General features: G+C 62.2%; 1 protein-coding gene across 1 annotated transcript in view; it reads left to right on the top strand.

Annotated features, from left to right (window-relative positions):
• Positions 1-16,244, top strand: part of Igsf21 (immunoglobin superfamily member 21) — a 163,095-nt gene that overhangs the window by 127,036 nt on the left and 19,815 nt on the right. Inside the window, exon 4 of the mRNA XM_026400855.2 lies at positions 4,626-4,744. Within this exon, the coding sequence (XP_026256640.2) occupies positions 4,626-4,744 (119 nt within the window). The remainder of the gene's footprint in view (positions 1-4,625; positions 4,745-16,244) is intronic.

Here is a 16,244-nt window from a genome sequence, read left to right as displayed (position 1 = left end):
GGGTGGGGGGAGGTACGACAGGCCCCCGCCACGGGCCAGGCTCAGTCCCACAGGCATCTGGGCACAGCAAAAGTCAAATACTGGATCGTTCGATTCCCAGCATTGCAAGAAAAGTAAGTCGAAGACGAACTCTCCCACCTTCTCCGCTCGACCTGGCTCCTAAGCCCTCCAGCGCGTCCCAGAGGATCGGGACTCTTCCCAAAGGCAGGAGGAGAGGGGCAGGCGCAGGCAGACACCAGAGAGCCACGCGGATTTGCTGGCAGAGGAGAGGCCGGGGCCACACCTGGGGAGGGCAGAGAGCGTTCCAGCTCGGCACCCATCAGGCGTGGGCTCAAATCGGGGCACCCACTTCCCCTCTCCGCGACCTCGGCTGTTACCTGTTTCCCTGCCCCTCAGCTTCCTCGTCTGTGCAGTGGGGATGTGCCCTGTTGCCGTGGTCCTACTGTAGCCACCAACCATGGGGTGCCCAGCGGGCAGTGGGCGGGGCTCGCTGAGATCCGCACAGGACGGTTACTATGGCACCCGCTTATCAGACGGAGAAACAGAAGCTCAGAGGAGCTTGTCCCCCTTGACGCGCTGGCCAGATGCAGGGCCAGTGATGTGGGGGGATGGCGGGCGCCCACAGCGTGGCTCCGAGGGCTTTTGCATGGGCATTAATGTCGGCATGAGTTCTCGGCAGAGGTGAAGGCCGACTCTCCGGATTCCCAGTGATGGGGGGCGTCCAGGGCCAGGGCTCCTCTCACCTCAGGCGCCCCTGGATCCCGCCACAGGGCCAAGCTCTCCCCCGGGGGGCTCCCAGCCTGGGAGAGTGAATCCCACCGCAGCCTGGTAGGCACAGGTAGGTGCTCCCAGACCGACGTGGCCACAGCCAGGATGAGCTCTGTACTCAAAGGGCAGAGCCATCAGGGCAGCCTGCCTGGTGGAGGGGGCGCCCAACGTGGCACCCGCAGAGCTCTGCGGCCAGGGTCACCTACACCACTGGCTGAGCCACGTCCTGGACTTCCCCTCTCCTCTTCCCAACAGGCCCCTGTGGCGGGTCACACACTGGGATGTGATTTTTCTCAGGGTCACAAAGCAGGACTGGGTCTGGGGTGGGACTCCTTAGGGATCAGTCTGCGCCTGTAACCCGAACTGAGCTACTGGGCTTAGAAAGATGGCTGGAGGCTCACCACGTGGACCAGAAGGGGAAGAGGTCCCGAGCCAGCCCACAGCCCGGGCAAAGGCACACGGCCACGGCCGATCCTGCGCCCTCTGTCCCTCGGACCTCTCCCTGGCTCAGCCCCAGGCGTGGTGTACAAGAGGCATGAGGATGGCCCCCGGTCCCGGCCCCAGGCCCGCACGCCTCGGCCAGCAGCTGTGGCATGGCCTCACCTGGGCAGAAACACAGGCCAGAGGGGAGAGCCAACGGGCCCCCGCTCTTCCTGTGTCCAGCTTTTCAAAAACACAATTACTCGCCCTTCCGAGACGCCGCCAGTGTTGGTAAACCCCAGCCGCTAAACTGCATTACGCGGATCTCTCCAGAAACCTTTGCAGTTATTAATAGTGTATTGATCTCAGCCCATGGCGGAGGAGAGGGGGCCGCCTCCCACCCCCTGGGGTCCCTGCCGCCTGCGGAAGGCCTTGCAGCCAGCATGCAGATCAATGCCACTCAGCCTGGGAAGGAGACTCTGGCCACTTAATCCACTTAGGAGGAAGACGGGGAAGGCGGGATCTCGGATTGGCACGAGGCGCTGAGAAGAGGCGGATTGGCCCAGATCAAAGCCCGGACCTGGCTGAGATCCAGGAGGCCTAGATCTGCTGCCGCGGGAGGGGGCTGCCTGGACACCAAGGTGGCTCCGGGTGGACAGAACAGGCCCCGCGTGACCTGCGACTCTCCCCTAATCCCAGGACTATCCAAAATCAAAGTGTGGTCTGAATAGAACGGGCGCTCGGCAGAGGGCAGTCTGGACAGAGGCCTCTGAGCCTGGGGCAGGGGAGGGGGCCCAGGGAGGGGCCTGGGGCTGCTGTGCCGAGGGCTGGCTGGCCTTCATCAAGAGCAGAAGAAGCCTTCGAGCCACTTGGGTCAGGAGCCCACTGGTCCCCTGTGCATTTGAAAAGATCCCTTTCCACTAGGTGACCGGCTCAGGGCAGATAGAGGGGGTCCCCTGTGCAGGGGAGAAAAGGGGTGGCAGTTGGGATTTTTTAGGAGGCAGAGCACCAGGACTTGGTTGCCGACTGTATCTGGGGAGTGTGTGACTTGGGCGTTGGCGGGCAGGGCCATTCTGGAGCCAGGGAGCCCCGCAGGAGGGGCGGTGGGGGGGGGGGCTGCAGAAATAGTCCTGGGGAAGCTGTCTCTTCCTAAAGCGCCAGTCCAGGTGTCCCCTGAGCTGTCTTCCCTACCACCTGTGCGGTGTCACCTACATGTGTCACCCAAGCATATTGCTTATGTTACTGTCACCTGAGCATGTCATCAGTGTGGCACTTCCTAAACATGTCACCTGCGCTGCTATCACGAACACATCTGCGTTTGTCACCCGTGTGGCAGTTACCTGCACGCCTGCACCTGTGTGTCAACCGTGTCATTACCATCTTATGACATCACCTGGAGCTGCCAGCCAGGCGGGTCCCCTGAGCCTGTTTCTTTACATGCCCCTGAAACCCTGTCTCCTGCGGAAGTCATTGAAGCAGGTTCCTTCTTAACAGACACCCGCGAGTGTCGCCAAAACATGTCACTCTAGGTGACTGTCACTCAGTAACCGAGCCGCCAGAGACTGACTGTTTCAGTCTAACAGAGTTACAAACAAAGGAGTCTCTCCCCAGGGGAGACGGTCCCCTGCTGTTCCCACTGTCACGGTGCTTTCTGTGGGAGGACGGGAGGGGGAGGCGGCAGCTTCGCCTCCACCAAGTTCTTCCCTGGATGGGAACGACACCCCCATTCTCCAGCCCTCAGTGGGGGACCAGATGTCGGCCTCCCCCCCCCACACTCTATGCAAATGAGGTGCTGCTGATGCTAATGTGCACGGGAGGGAGGGGCCGCGGCTGTCTCCGCCCCCCAGGGAGAGCCCTGGGAGCCCCGTGTGGGGGTGGCAGCGGGATGGGGGACACTGGGTCCTGAGGAACCAGGGGCAGGAAGACAAGGACAGGGGGCAGAAAATGAGTGACTCCTCCGGGAAGCCGAGGTCACCCTGCCCAGCAGAACAGACGGGCGGGAGGCCGGGCAGAGAAGGACGGCCCCAGCGCCGAGCCCAGCTGGCCTCCTTCCCGGCTCCCTGACAGGCCCCCCGGGCCGGCCCCCCGGAAGTCCTTCAGCGTCCTCTATCTTGCAGCCAGACAGCTGGGACTTGCTGCAGGTCACCCACCCGGCAGTGACTTCAGGCCCAGGCTCCTGCCTGTCAGTGCCCAGGGCCCGCGTGCCAGGAGCTCCCTCCGCCCACAGGACAGCGGAGGACGCCGGACACATCACGGCCCTGTGTCCATCCACAGCGTTCTGGTGTACAGAAGTCCAGGGCACCTTGTACTCCACTCCGAATGTCCTGTGAGGGGTCACCTCCACTTTAGGAAAAGGGAAACCCAGAGAGGGTCAGCCCGCGTCCGGGTGACCAGGTCAGGACCGTCGGGGAGAGCTGGAACTTGGCTTTCTCGCACCACCTCAGGGTCTTTCCAGAATAGGGGACGGGAAAGACCACACCTGGGGGTCCACTTGATCTGACCGCAGCCCCCGAGAAAGATCCAGAACCCAAGGATGGCCGAGGGCCAATCCCATCCACGACCTGTTCTTCCACACTGTGAGCGGGAAGGTTCCTACCACGTCTGAATCCCTGGATGAAAAGGGAGACGCAGAAGGGCAGCTTGCAGCTCGGGAAGATGACCGGATCCAGAGCGCAAGGGGCACGAGTGAAGCTCTGCTGCGCCCCTCCCCTCCCCCTCCCCCTCCCCACCCCCCTGTGCTGCTGGGCTCTGTGTGCTCCCCAGAGCGGCCTTTGTGCGTGAGAGCATGGACTCTCGGGCCTCTTAGAGGAAGAGTCTGGAGAAGTTTTGGGGTCTCTCCAGTCTGAGTGCCCCAGGCAGGGCCCACTGACCCTGGTCCAGGCTCAGAGAGCCCTGTTGCCACGCCCTCGGGCAGGGCCTGGGGCTTCCTGGCCTCCGGGGCGCTCATGATGGGCGCTCATGATGGGGGCTCCTGGGGATGGAATGTCACTGTGCTCCTGTTCCGTGTCCCCAGGACTGGGGTCCAGGCTGGTGGCAGTGTGGAGCAGGAACAGACTCCTCCTGGCTCTGAGCCACCGGGTGGGGGCCATGAGGACTCCCCTGCGCCTCGGTTTCCGGTTGATGGAGGGGAAACCAGTCCCTAAGTGGAAGGGGGTCCTGGCGGTTCGGGGCCTGTACCCCGTGACCGCGGCGTATCCTGGAGCTGGTGAGCACCTGTGTCACCAGCCCAACAGCTAAACCACTGCTCTGAGGTCCCCGGGGCACAGGGTGGGCTCCAGCTGAGCACAGGTCCCCACCTGGCCCCCTGCAGCACAGAGCAGGGGGCCTGCACACAGTGGGGCTTCCGTAAGAGGCCCCCAGGAGGGACAGCCCCGGTCTCCTCACTGCCGCTCCTGCTCCAGGATCCTGTCCTCAACCTGTCCTCTGCCTCCCCGCAGGCTGCCCGAGGTCCGGATCTCCGACAACGGTCCCTATGAGTGCCACGTGGGCATCTACGACCGGGCCACCAGGGAGAAGGTGGTCCTGGCTTCCGGCAACATCTTCCTCAACGTCATGGGTGAGCGCAGGGCCCTGGCCCCGGGGCCCCAGAAGGAGGGGTGGGTGTGGGGGGTGCGCGCCCTGGGGACCGCCTGCCACACACCTGCCGTTCAGGTCTGGGAGCACTGGGGGAGCCACCAGGCCATGCCCAGGGGTGACCGTGAGGCCCTGTCTCCAAGTCCCCCCTTAGGGCCATCTCTCAGCACTGGGACCCCCAGCTGTGGGTGCCCCGAGGCTGAGCCTCGCTCCGGATCCTGGAGGGTGCCCCATGGAAGGGACACAGGAGTGGGCGAGTGACCGCCGGGGGAGAGAGGGGTCGGGGCAGCAGGCTGTCGTCGGCTCTGCAGGAGGGGGAGGGACGCGGGCCAAGGGGCCATTCACGGAGCACCCGGCTCTGGACCCCGGGTTCAGGGGGTGCTGAGCCTGAGCCCGCGGCAGTCGGAGCACCCGCCCTGGGTGAGGACGGGAGAGCAGGGGAAGCCCAGAGGCAGGGCGCCCCACAGGGAGGACATCGGGGTCTCCTGGAGCGAGGCAGAGCCTCAGCCACGAGGCACACCTGACGTGGGCGAGGGTTCTGCCCACCCGGACGCCCTCCTGCCCCGAGGCCCTTCTGAAGGTGACTGAGGACCACGGGATGAGTTAGAGACGCGCTGGGTGGGTGTCGGGGTCCCGGGGTCCCGTCCATCCCCACCCTCCTCAGATCGCTGGTGTCCGACCCTGGCTGACTGCGCCCTGGGCCGGCGGGCCCCACCCCAGCCTCCGTTTCCCCCTTTTGATCCCAGGCAGCGGCCCCGGTGGCCAGCTCCGTGCCCTGGCCAGGTGCGTCCTGGGACCCCAGCTCTGCTCTGCAGCGAGTCTGCTGTCCTGGGGCCACTGGACAAAGGGCACAAAGAGCCAGGCCTCCAGAGGGACGCTGCTCCCCCCTGGTGGAGCCGGACGTGAGGAGGGGGCCTTGCTGGACGCTCCTCTGATTCAGGAACATGTCCTCAGGGCTCAGCCCTGGGGGGCCACACCAGGGAACCAGGCCAGGACACCATCAGCCTGCACCCTCGGGGCTCCCGGCGGAGACATATGAACCCGACCACTGGTTCATCAGACAGTTACTGAGCACCTGCTGTGTGCCAGGTGATGGGCACAACTTTGTGGGGTTTTTGTTGCTGCTGTTGTTGTTGTTGTTGGTACCAGGGATTGAACTCAGGGGCACTGAACCACTGAGCCACGTCCCCTGTTTATTTCAGTTTTGGTTCTGGGACAGGGTCTGGCTAAGTGCTCAGAGACTCAAGTTGCTGAGGCTGGCCTTGAACTTAGGATCCTCCTGCCTCAGCCTCCCAAGTAGCTAGTATTACAGGCACTTGCCACCACACGGTGACCAGAAGATGCAAACTTTTACTAGGACAAAGTTCTTGCTTTTAGGGAGTTGCACTCAGTGAACGAGGAGCCATAAAACACATTCATGAGCGGTCAGCGCAGTGATTCTGATAAACACCAGGAGGAAAATGTGGCAACGTGTCGGAAAAGGTCCCTGCAGATGGGCTGAGGCTAGCTTGCCGAGGAGGGATTCAGAGGCCCTTCTGAGGCCACTAGGCTAAGTGCTTGGCATGTGTCGTGGCTGACAGGACTGAGGGTACTGAGTCACTGCCGTTAGGAGCCTCATTTTGGAGATGCAGAAACAGAGGTGCCAGCGGATCTCCAATGTGAGCGTCCCGCATCAGAACCCCTGAGTCCAGATGGCCGTGCCCACCGGCAGCTCTGACTCGGCAGGGCCGGCAGCCAGGGCAGCTGGCCCCACAGGGCCCGGGGTGCTGACGCTGCCGGCCAGGGACCAAACTGAGAAACCGTGGCCAGACACCAAGCCTCTCTCTTGGTGGCCCCCATCTCTCTCTCCCTCTCTCTCTCTCTCTCTCTGCAGCTGTGACTCGGCCCCGGTTTCTCCTTCCTCTTCCAGCCCCACCTCACCTGACCCCACACAGGAGGGTGTCCCTTGTCTCTCTAGCACAGATTTGGGGACATACTGCTTTGGGTCCAAATCCCAGCTGCACGTGTGACCTCGGGCTCCTCATCCTCCGGGCCTCAGTTTCCCCACTGTACTAGAGACAAGGCGCCCGCCTCCTCGCCCAGCTCGCGCTCCTGCTGGGGGGCTGTCTCCGCGCGGCGTCCCCGCCAGCCAGTGTCCTGCCCAGGGCCCTGGCGGCCTCTCTGACCTCTGGTCGTGGCCCTGGGTCACGGCAGCCTGGGGAGTGGACGTTTTAGGGAGCACAGCTTCGTGGGCCCTGGCTCCCCGGAAGCCCTGATGCCCGCGCTCTGCCTCCTCCGCCAGGGTGTGCCGGGCTGGTGCGCGACCCTGGAGAGGGAGCCGGAACCTGCTGGGGGGTCCTCGGGGCAGCCCGGCCCCTCACCCAGGGCCTGCTCCGAGGGCTTTCCATCACGCGTGCCGCCGGCCCTGGGTGCAGCCCCAGGTGGGTGTCAGGTGGCCCTGGGGCTCTGCGCCCGCAGATGCAGCCGACTGTGAACTGAAAATGTTTTTTAGAAATTGTGTCTTCGCCGACCACAGAAGGACTGTTTCTTGTCACCGTTCCCTGAACCACACGGTGAAGCAGCAGCTGTCCTCGCTGGCCTCGCAGCGCCACCTCGTACTGGGAATCCTGAGCCATCAGTGATGACTTGGGTGGCACGGGTTAATGCAGATGCTAACGTCACTTTCCATAAGGGACTTGGGCATCGGGAGATCCCAGCATCCGCACAGCGTCCTGGAAGGGACTCCCTGCAGATTCCCGGGGACGATGACCTCATGCCCTCCCCGGTCACAGACAAGGAGACTGCGGCCCAGGGAGGGGAAGGACTTGCTCCTGGCCCCAGAGCCACGGGCTCATCCTTCAGCAAGGTCCAGAGCGGTGACCGGGAGGGGCAGCGGAGGGGCTGACCGCAGTCTCGCGCGGCGTCTCGGTCGTCCATGGCCGGCCTGAGGAGGAGCTGCCCGGAGCCCCTGCCCAGGCAGCTCAGAGGAGCCCAGGCCTGGCCGGCGGAGGCTCAGTGAGGTCATCCACACGGCAGAAGGTCCTGGACCCAGGGCCGGGCACATTCTAGGTGACTGATACAGAGCATGTCCTGTGACGAACGTGAACCCATCAGGTCAAGGCCAGGCTTAGGAAAGGTTCAAACGTCGTCCTCCCCTCCGGCCTCCACCTCCTCTTCCTTCACGTATAATATTTCCCACAAGAGCCGAGGGGCGCCCAGTGGTGGGACAAGGCAGCCCCACCCAAGCTGGAGGCCAAGGGAGGTGCCCAGGGAGGTGGCCAGGGCATCGGAGGAGCTGGGCAAGCCCAGGGCCATCTGGGGGGAGGTGCAGGAGCCAGGCCCTTGGCCCCCGCGGCCACTGGCAGAGGCCCCGGGTGAAGATGGAAACGCAGTGGCCACTGTCATTTCATGCCTGTGGCAGCCCACTGTGTGGCGGGGAAGGACATCTGGGAGCCCTGGGTGACACCGGGGGGGGGGGGGTGTGCTGCACAGGCCCTGAACACGCTTTCCCCTGAGCTGCCAATGAACTGTGAGCCGATCTGAGAGCCTCGTGCTGGCCCTGGACACCCATGGACAGTCACGCCAGGACCGCCCAGGTGCTCTGGGGCGTGCAGGGAGGGGGAGCAGGCTAAGACACACTGTGACCATCGATTAAATGTCACCAGGGCGGCCTCCCCACTCCCGGCCACGCCAGGCTAAGCCGTGGCTCCTTGGTTCCCAGAAAGTGCTTTTCTGCCACCCACCCGGGGGCCCTTTCAGGCCACCTGCCCTGCCCGGCCCTGTGCTTGGTGACAGGCAGTCACGTGACCCGCACCAGGTCCCAGGCGTGGTCATCCTGGATTCACAGGTGAGGGAACAGAGGCTCTGGGAGTGTAAGGGACCGGCCACGTGGGGACAGAGCGGGGGGACCCATCAGGTCTGCCTGAGCTAGAGCTGATGCCCTAGAGCCACCGTGACCCCAAGGGGACACCACCATTTGACATAAAGGCTCTTAGTCACGCGAATGTCAACTGAGCCTACGGCACGGGGCGTTCGAGGGGGGACCTGGTGAGGACTGGGCTCTGGCTGAGGGCACTAGGTGCCCAGGGTCTCCTTGGCCAACAGGGGTCTCTGCCCTTCGGGGTCTGTCCATGGCGGGGGGAAGGAGGGGACAGGGGTGACGCCATCTGTCTCTGGGCCCCAGTCCCTGTTTATTTCTCGTCCACTACCCCTGCCCCGGGGGCCAGCAGGCCGGCTGCAAATCCTAGTTGACGTGGACAGCCCAGCGCTGGCCTCCTTTCCGGAAGGGAACGTGTTTCTGTCCATGTCTACGGTGGCCTGCGCCTCGTGCCCGGGCACCTCGACCCGCGCTCATCCCTCAGCGCCCCCAGGCCCTGCCCCCGCACCCGGCTGCAGCCAGAACAAGGCAGGAGAAAACGCGGGTCCTCGGGCAGGGCACAGGGGAACAGGTGACCAACAGCCAGGGACAAGCAGAGGGACGTGGGGCTGTTGGAAACAAGGTGTCAGTGAGGCCGCTCACAGCAGGTGATGCTCAGACAAGGTCACCACCTGGGCCTCACCTGTTCATGCAAATGGCCCTACAGCTCCCTCCTGAGCTGTGTCCCGGGGCCACGCCCTGCTCCAGGTCCAGGGCCCAGAGGGGACCCTCCTGGGGGACTCGCCCGCCAGGGCAGGTGGCTCTGAGGTGAGACGCGCAGAATGAACTGCTTTGGTGGACGTGTCCGACTCCCAGGGGTGCGGGGACACATGGCCAGGACCCGGTGACCTGACTCGGGAAATGTCTCGCAGCCGGGGAGCCTGAGCCTGAACCCGGCGTCAGCAGGACCGCAGCCCGGCCCCCGGGAGCCCTGGGGGAACTGCTCCTCTCCCCGTGGCCATGACAGGCCTCCCTCGGCCTGTGGATGCCTCTGCCTTTGTGGCCACCGCCGTCTCCCTGAGGGGCTGCGTCTCTGTCCACACTTCCTCCATAAGGACACCTGTCCCTGGGTCAGGACCCTCTGTGATCCTGCAAGACCTCACCTCACCTCGGTCACGTCTGCAGAGACCTGGTTCCACACACACAGGGTCCAGCCCAGAACATCCAGATGCTCTTCTGGGGACACGATTCCAACCCACGACGTAGCAGCACAGGATTCAGTGACACGCTCGGTGCTCCCAATGACACGGCCACCTGTCCTCGTGCTTCTCTAACAGCCAGACCCTGTGCTAAGCTCTTCCCGTGTTCACTCATTCAACAACTTCAAAATCCTGAGGGCGGTGACCATGGTTTCCCTGTGACAGATAAGAAACCAAGCGGATGTCACCTGCCAGGCACCTGGAACAGGGGTCCAGGCTCACGCTGACAAGCACTGAGAAGACCTTCATCTCAGGGCCCCTTCTCTCTCTTCTGGAGGCTTCCACGCGAGCTTGGCGGATGCAGTAGACATGTGGAACCTGAGGCCAGAGTGCACCACCCCGCACCAGATCTTTCCAAATCCCAGCCAGGGGCCACAGCACCCGCCCCCCAAAGAATAGATGGTAACACACCTGGCATGTTCTGGGTTTTTTGTTTGCTTTTCAGTATATTCTGAATTTTTATTGGGGGTGGAGTTTTAGCATCCCTTATTCTTTTAGAAAGTGGTTTTATTGAGATACTAATATAACATATAATTGACTCATCGAACGCGTATGATTCAGGGACTTTCATCCCATTCACAGGATTGAAACACCACCTCCAACTTTAGGATATTTTCATCATTCCCCAAAGAAAAGGTGTATCCATTAGCAGTCATTGCCCAGCTCCATGTCCCTGTCCCCGCCCTGGTCTTAGGGAACCTGGACTCTTCTTTCTCTCTCTATGGATTCGTCAGTTCTGGGTGTTTCATATAAAACAGATGATACAAAATGTGGTCTTTAGTGACTGGCTTCTCACACTTCTCATGTTTTCAAGGCTTATCCATGTTGAAGTGTGGGATCCGGACTCCATTCCTTTTCACTGCCGAATAATATTCCACAGTGTGGATAGACCACGTGTGTTTACCATTCATCGATGGAAGGACATTGGGTTGTTTCCAACTTTTCATGATCACGACTAATGCTGCCGTAAACATTCATGTGGAAGTTGTTGAGTGAATGCCTAGTTCAGTTCTCCTGGCTACATACCTAGGGTAGAATTACTAGGTCAAATGGCAAGTCTGCATTTAACCCTTTGAGGAATGAGTGACCAGTTTTCTACAGCGGCTGACCCATTTCACAGTCCCACTCGTGGCTTTAGGAGGGTCCCAACTTCGCCACATCCTTGTCAACACTTTCTATTGTCTGTCTTTTAAGTTAAGTCATCGTTTTAGATATGAAGTGCTGGGTCTAGGTTTTCCTCGTGGCCAGGAACATAGAGCACCGTCCCTTTCTTGTTACCGTCTTTGGAGAAATACCGATTTAGATCCTCTGGTCATTTTCAATCAGGTTACTTGTCTTTTTAACATTAAGTTCCAAGTCTTCCTCATCTAGAAGCAAGTCCCCCATCGATATTTATCTGCGTATTTTCCTGTTATTCTGTGGCTCTCGGCTTGCTTGCTTGGTGGCGTCCCCCGAAGGACCAAGGCTTTAATTTCAGCAAAGTCTAGTTTGTCTCTTATCCTTGCTCTTCTAGTGTCCCAGCGAAGGAGCTTTTGCGAGTGCAATGTCACACTCACGCCTGCCCTTTTCTTCTAGTAGTTTGTGCAGTTTTAGCTCTTACCCTCCCGGGTCTGGTGCAGTGGCTGAGTATGTGATCCCTCCCGTCGCGTCCCCTGGGCGTCCTTGGTGAAAACCAGGGGACTGGAACGCGAGGCCTCCCGTGGGCTGCGTCTCCTGCTGCCTGTCCGGGAGCCGACCCTCGGGCACGCCTGTGCTTTCCAGAGCCCTCTGGCCGCTTCTGTTTGGGTTCCGCGGCTCCCCAGCTGCGGGACTTTGGGCCATGGGCCCACAGGCAGCTCCCTTGTGACCAGTGTCTCCAAGTTTCCTACTGAAACAGCTGACCTGGGGCTGACGAGGCTCCGGGGGGAAAGGGGAGTGGGGGACCCCGTGAGCCCCATCTGTGAGCCTGGGCAGAACCTCGGCTCTCTGGAGAGACGGAGCCTGAGTCTCCAACCTGGTTCTCTGGACCCCCGCCCTCGTGTTCCTGTTCAGAGAAAGAAGTGGATTCCCCGGCCCAGAAGTTGGGGCGTTAAGACCCCCTCTTGACTCGTGAAGGAGGAAGTCTGCACCCCCCAGGGGCGTGGGGGGATCCGGGCCGGGAGCAGAGCCGTGCCCCTCGGAGGCTGCTTGTCCCCGGCAGCCAGAGCAGGACAGAGGCCCCACACTCCTCTGCTTCTCTGAGGGACGCGAGTGGGAAAGTGGGGTGCCCGGGCACCGACGGCCGGCAGAGCCCGCACTGCCGGGGTGTGTGACCCGTCCAGGGGCAGGTTTGGTCGGTGGACGGAGCCTGCCCGGCTGAGGTCACTAGGCCTCCGGGCAGAGTTGCTGAAAGCAAGAGTCAGAGCCCCAGCCCCCGGCCCCCAGGACACCTGCCGAGCAGAAAATTACCAGCTGGTCCCCCGTCTGGAACCTAAGTGGATGAGCCCCTGCTGGACTCATCTAATTACATTAACAGCCCCAGGCGACAGCAGTGGCCACGGACTCCAGGGGGCCAACTGGCTGCCGTGCACAGGAGGCCCGGGCAGGTGGGGGTCCAGATCAGAGCGACTCAGACGCCCGAGGGGGGCACCAAGGATGACAGGGGGAGGCAAGAACTCGGACTCCACCCCCCGCCCCAGAGGCCCGGGGCCTGGGGGCCAAGCTGCCGCCCAGGCAGGCCCACGTCCACTTCTTCTCCTCTCCCTGTCCCCTTCCTACCGCTCTGGGTGAGGGACATGCAAGCCACCACGTCCTCCAAACTAGAAAAGGAAGAGTTTGGATAATCCCCGACTGGAAAATTCCCCCTCCATTAAATTAGGTGGGTCGTCAATAAGGAGCCGAGTTCCTGGGAGAGTTGGGGAATGGCGGAAGGTGTGGGCTGGGGATTGAGACATAAATTTTCTACCCGGTCCTGCAACTAATAGTAATAAAAGCAGCTAATGTTTATTGAGCATTTACTACACACCAGGTAGAGTTCCGCTAGGCACCTGCTAGATCATTTATAACAGCCCTGCGAGGCGGGTCCTGTTATCACTTTCCCCCTTTCACAAGTGTGTGAACTGAGAAGTCACAGCTTCTGCAGGGCTCTTACTCTCCGCCCCAGGACACGGGTCTGGTACGGGTCTGGACCCAGAGCCCATGGGCCCAACCACTACGCTCCACCGCCTCTAACTGGAACGTGGCCCTGGCAGGTTACTGGACCCCCTGGGCCTCGGGTTCCCTCTCTGCTAAGTAGAAGCTACGGTGGCATCTGCTGGGCTGCAGTGTGGCCTTCGGGAGGCTGGCCTCCTAACGAGGACAGGGCAGCTGTTAGAAGGAGAGAGGCCTGGAGCCAGCCCGGGGCCTGGGCAGTTGTGCGGCAGCTGGACCTGGGAGGCCTTTCTAACCAGAAGCCCCGGGTGTGGGGGCCGATGGAGAGACGGGGACAGATGGGGAGATGTCGCAGGACTCGGTGCTGGGTGCAGAGGCTCTGCTGGGAGGGCACCCGGGCAACTGCCCGATGTCACTCAGCTCACGGGGACTGTAGAGAATGGGCCACTGGGTGCAGAGGCCGGGCCACGGGCCCAAGGACCCGTGGACCTCTGCCTGCAGCCAAGCTTCCGCAGGGCGCTTAGACGGCAGCGGGCCGAGGCGGGTGGCGGAACTGGGCTGTCAGAAGCCGGCCAGAGCCAGGCCGCGGCCCAGGGGACGGAGGCCAGAGAGGCCAAGCTCCTCGAAGCGGCACGTGACGCGTCAGAGCCCAGGCCTGTCTTCCTGAGTGTCCGGAGGCCGCTGGGGGCCTGGAGGGAGGACGTCCACTCTGCCTGCCGCCTGCCGCCCACGTCCCCCCCCCCAGCTGGTGGAGGTCGCCGGCTGAGAGCCAGCTCAGAGAGGGACCAGACAGATGGGCGTGAGGCTCCGAGGAGCACTTAGAAGCTAGCCAGGTCATCTCGCAAGGACAGTCCTTCCCAGCTCCAGCCCCAAAGGTCTGCCTGCTGCCTGCCTGCCTCCTGAGAAGCTTCCAGAATCCTCCCACCCGTCTCTGAACACGGCCCCGCCGAGGCAGGTGCCCTTGACCGCAGCCCCCTCTGCCCCTGCCCCAGCCCACAGCGTCCCTCAGTGGCCCTCTCCTCCCCCACGAGACCCTAGGACCAGGGAGAGGACCAGGGGCCGCCAGGAGAGGTCAGGACGTGCCCAGTGCCCCCTGGCGGTGAGCGGGTGAGGTGTGCGCTCAGGCCTGCGCCAGCCCAGCTCCACCCCCGATGCGTGAGGCTCCGGGGAAGGGACACCCGCTGTCCACGCGGGGAGCACTGGGGCTGCCATGTGGCCTCTGGATCAAGGGCCCCCCCGACCCAGGCCTCAACTTCACAGGACAGCGCCAAACGCCTGGGCTGGCCGTGGGGGGGGGGTGTCAGCGCCAGTCGGCTTACCGGGAAAACGAGGGTCTGGACTGGACGCCTCCCCGGGGACCAGGCCTGGCTGCTGGTGGAGTCCAGGCCTCTGAGGCCCGTCCTGGGTGTGACCTGGGAAGCCCCTGGTGGGAGCCAGAGGCAGACAATCTGTGAAGCAGCACCTACATCTGTCATGCATCTCTTCCCTGGGGCCACACGCTGGGGTCACCTCCCTTCTCCAGGGAGCTCAGGTCTGGCTGGGGGGTGACGGGTCCTCACCCCTCACTCCTGCTAATCCTCTGAGTGAACAAGCTTCTCTCTCCCCTGGGCCGGCTCTGGGGAAAGGACTGAGGGAGGCCCGCTCTCCCAAGAGGGCCATAGGAGATGGGGATTCGTTTCAGTACAGGACAAATGGTGCATGTTGTGAGTGCCAAATGTTGTTTCAGGCACTTTAAATATGTTAATGCGTTGAATTTCATAAGCTTTAAAAAGTAACTACTTTTACTATTCTTGTTTGAATCAATGAGGAAACCAAGGTCCAGAGAGGTTAAATAACTTGCCCAAGGTCACACAGCGAGTCAGTGGCGGAGCTTCTTTTTAAACCCAGATCACCTGGCTCCAGAGCCTCTCTACAGCCTCACGTAGAACGGCCCACCACAGCCTCCTGAGCAGGAGGAAGAGACTTGAATTGTCCAGGCAGGGCTGCGGCCCCAGGCTCCTCGCCTCCCTGGACCCTCGGTGTCTGGCTCCCCTCTGGCCCTGGCGTCCATCACCTCCCGCGTCCGACCCTGCTGCAGCAGCCGGCGGAGCGTCATTAGACCTCGACAAGTGTCAGGTCAGCGCCATGCTTCATCCTCTGCTCCCTGGGAGCTGGATTTAGTGGCTCCAGCAGAAGGTAGACTTCCCCTCCCTGGGACAGCCCCTTAATGACCAGTGATAGGTGGCTGTGGGGACGCGGCGCCTCCGGCCCAGTGACTTAGGGAGCAGCGGGAGCCGAGGCTACAGGTGTCCCCAGAGCTGTACGCGGCTGGAGAGCCGAGTCCAGGGCGGCCCCCAAGGGACGCAGCCCGTAGACACTCCTGGGGACAGGGAGCGCCCACTGCCCCTGCAGAGGCGAACCTGTGCCCAGGATCACACACGAGTCACCCCGGCCTGGGACCCAGCCGGCCTGACTCTGCTGCACCCAGCAGCGGGTTCCTGCCTCGGTTTCCCCGTCCAGATGGCTGAGGCCCCAGCACCCGGGGCAGGGGCAAGGCCACCAGGAGGGGCCCGGCGCTGGGTCTCTGAGGCCCCCACCCCCCTCAGCCCCAGCCACGAGGCGATTGACGCTCAGTAGAGCAGGGAGAGGCGGGTTCTCTGCAGAACTGGGCCACGGTGCCGAGCGGTCACCGTAGAGCACGGTCTGGACCTTTTCATGGCGAAATGTCCAGGAAAACGCCCGGCCCCCTTCCCACCACACGCCCTTCACAGTTCCTCCCTGGAAACTGCTTTCTGAGCAGCAGCAACACGGATGACTTACTTGCCCTCTGACTCGGGAAATCAATCCTAAAACGCTGATTGGGCAGGAAAGGTGGCTGCGGTGCCCCCGGGGATCCCGCTGGCAGACAGGCTCTGAGCCAGGGCGTGGGGGGCAGAGTGACCACGGCCCAGGTGCCATGGGAGGCTGGGGTGGCCTTGCACTGTGATCCAGCTCACATGACCCTTAGGCATTTCTGCGGCACCCCTGTTTAAATGAGGAATTGTGGGGGGTCACTAGAAATCGGCCTCAAAAGCCCCAACAGAACTTCAGCTCTGGACGCCTCTGTCCCCAGACACACACACACACACACACACACACACACACACACACCAGCAAATAAAAACAGAGCATCAAGTAAAACTTAGTGTGTGCTCACTAGGGGCCAAGCACAGCCGCGGTGGGTGGTCAGCGGGGGTTTCCCTTGTGATGGCCAGGCTGACCCGCTGCCACCCCACTGCCCCCATGGAGAGAGTGTCAGGGTG

Source organism: Urocitellus parryii (assembly GCF_045843805.1).
Source record: "Urocitellus parryii isolate mUroPar1 chromosome 11 unlocalized genomic scaffold, mUroPar1.hap1 SUPER_11_unloc_1, whole genome shotgun sequence".
In the NCBI taxonomy this organism is placed as follows: domain Eukaryota; kingdom Metazoa; phylum Chordata; class Mammalia; order Rodentia; family Sciuridae; genus Urocitellus; species Urocitellus parryii.
Note: the sequence above shows the minus strand (reverse complement) of the source record. Positions and strands in the feature narration are given on the sequence as shown.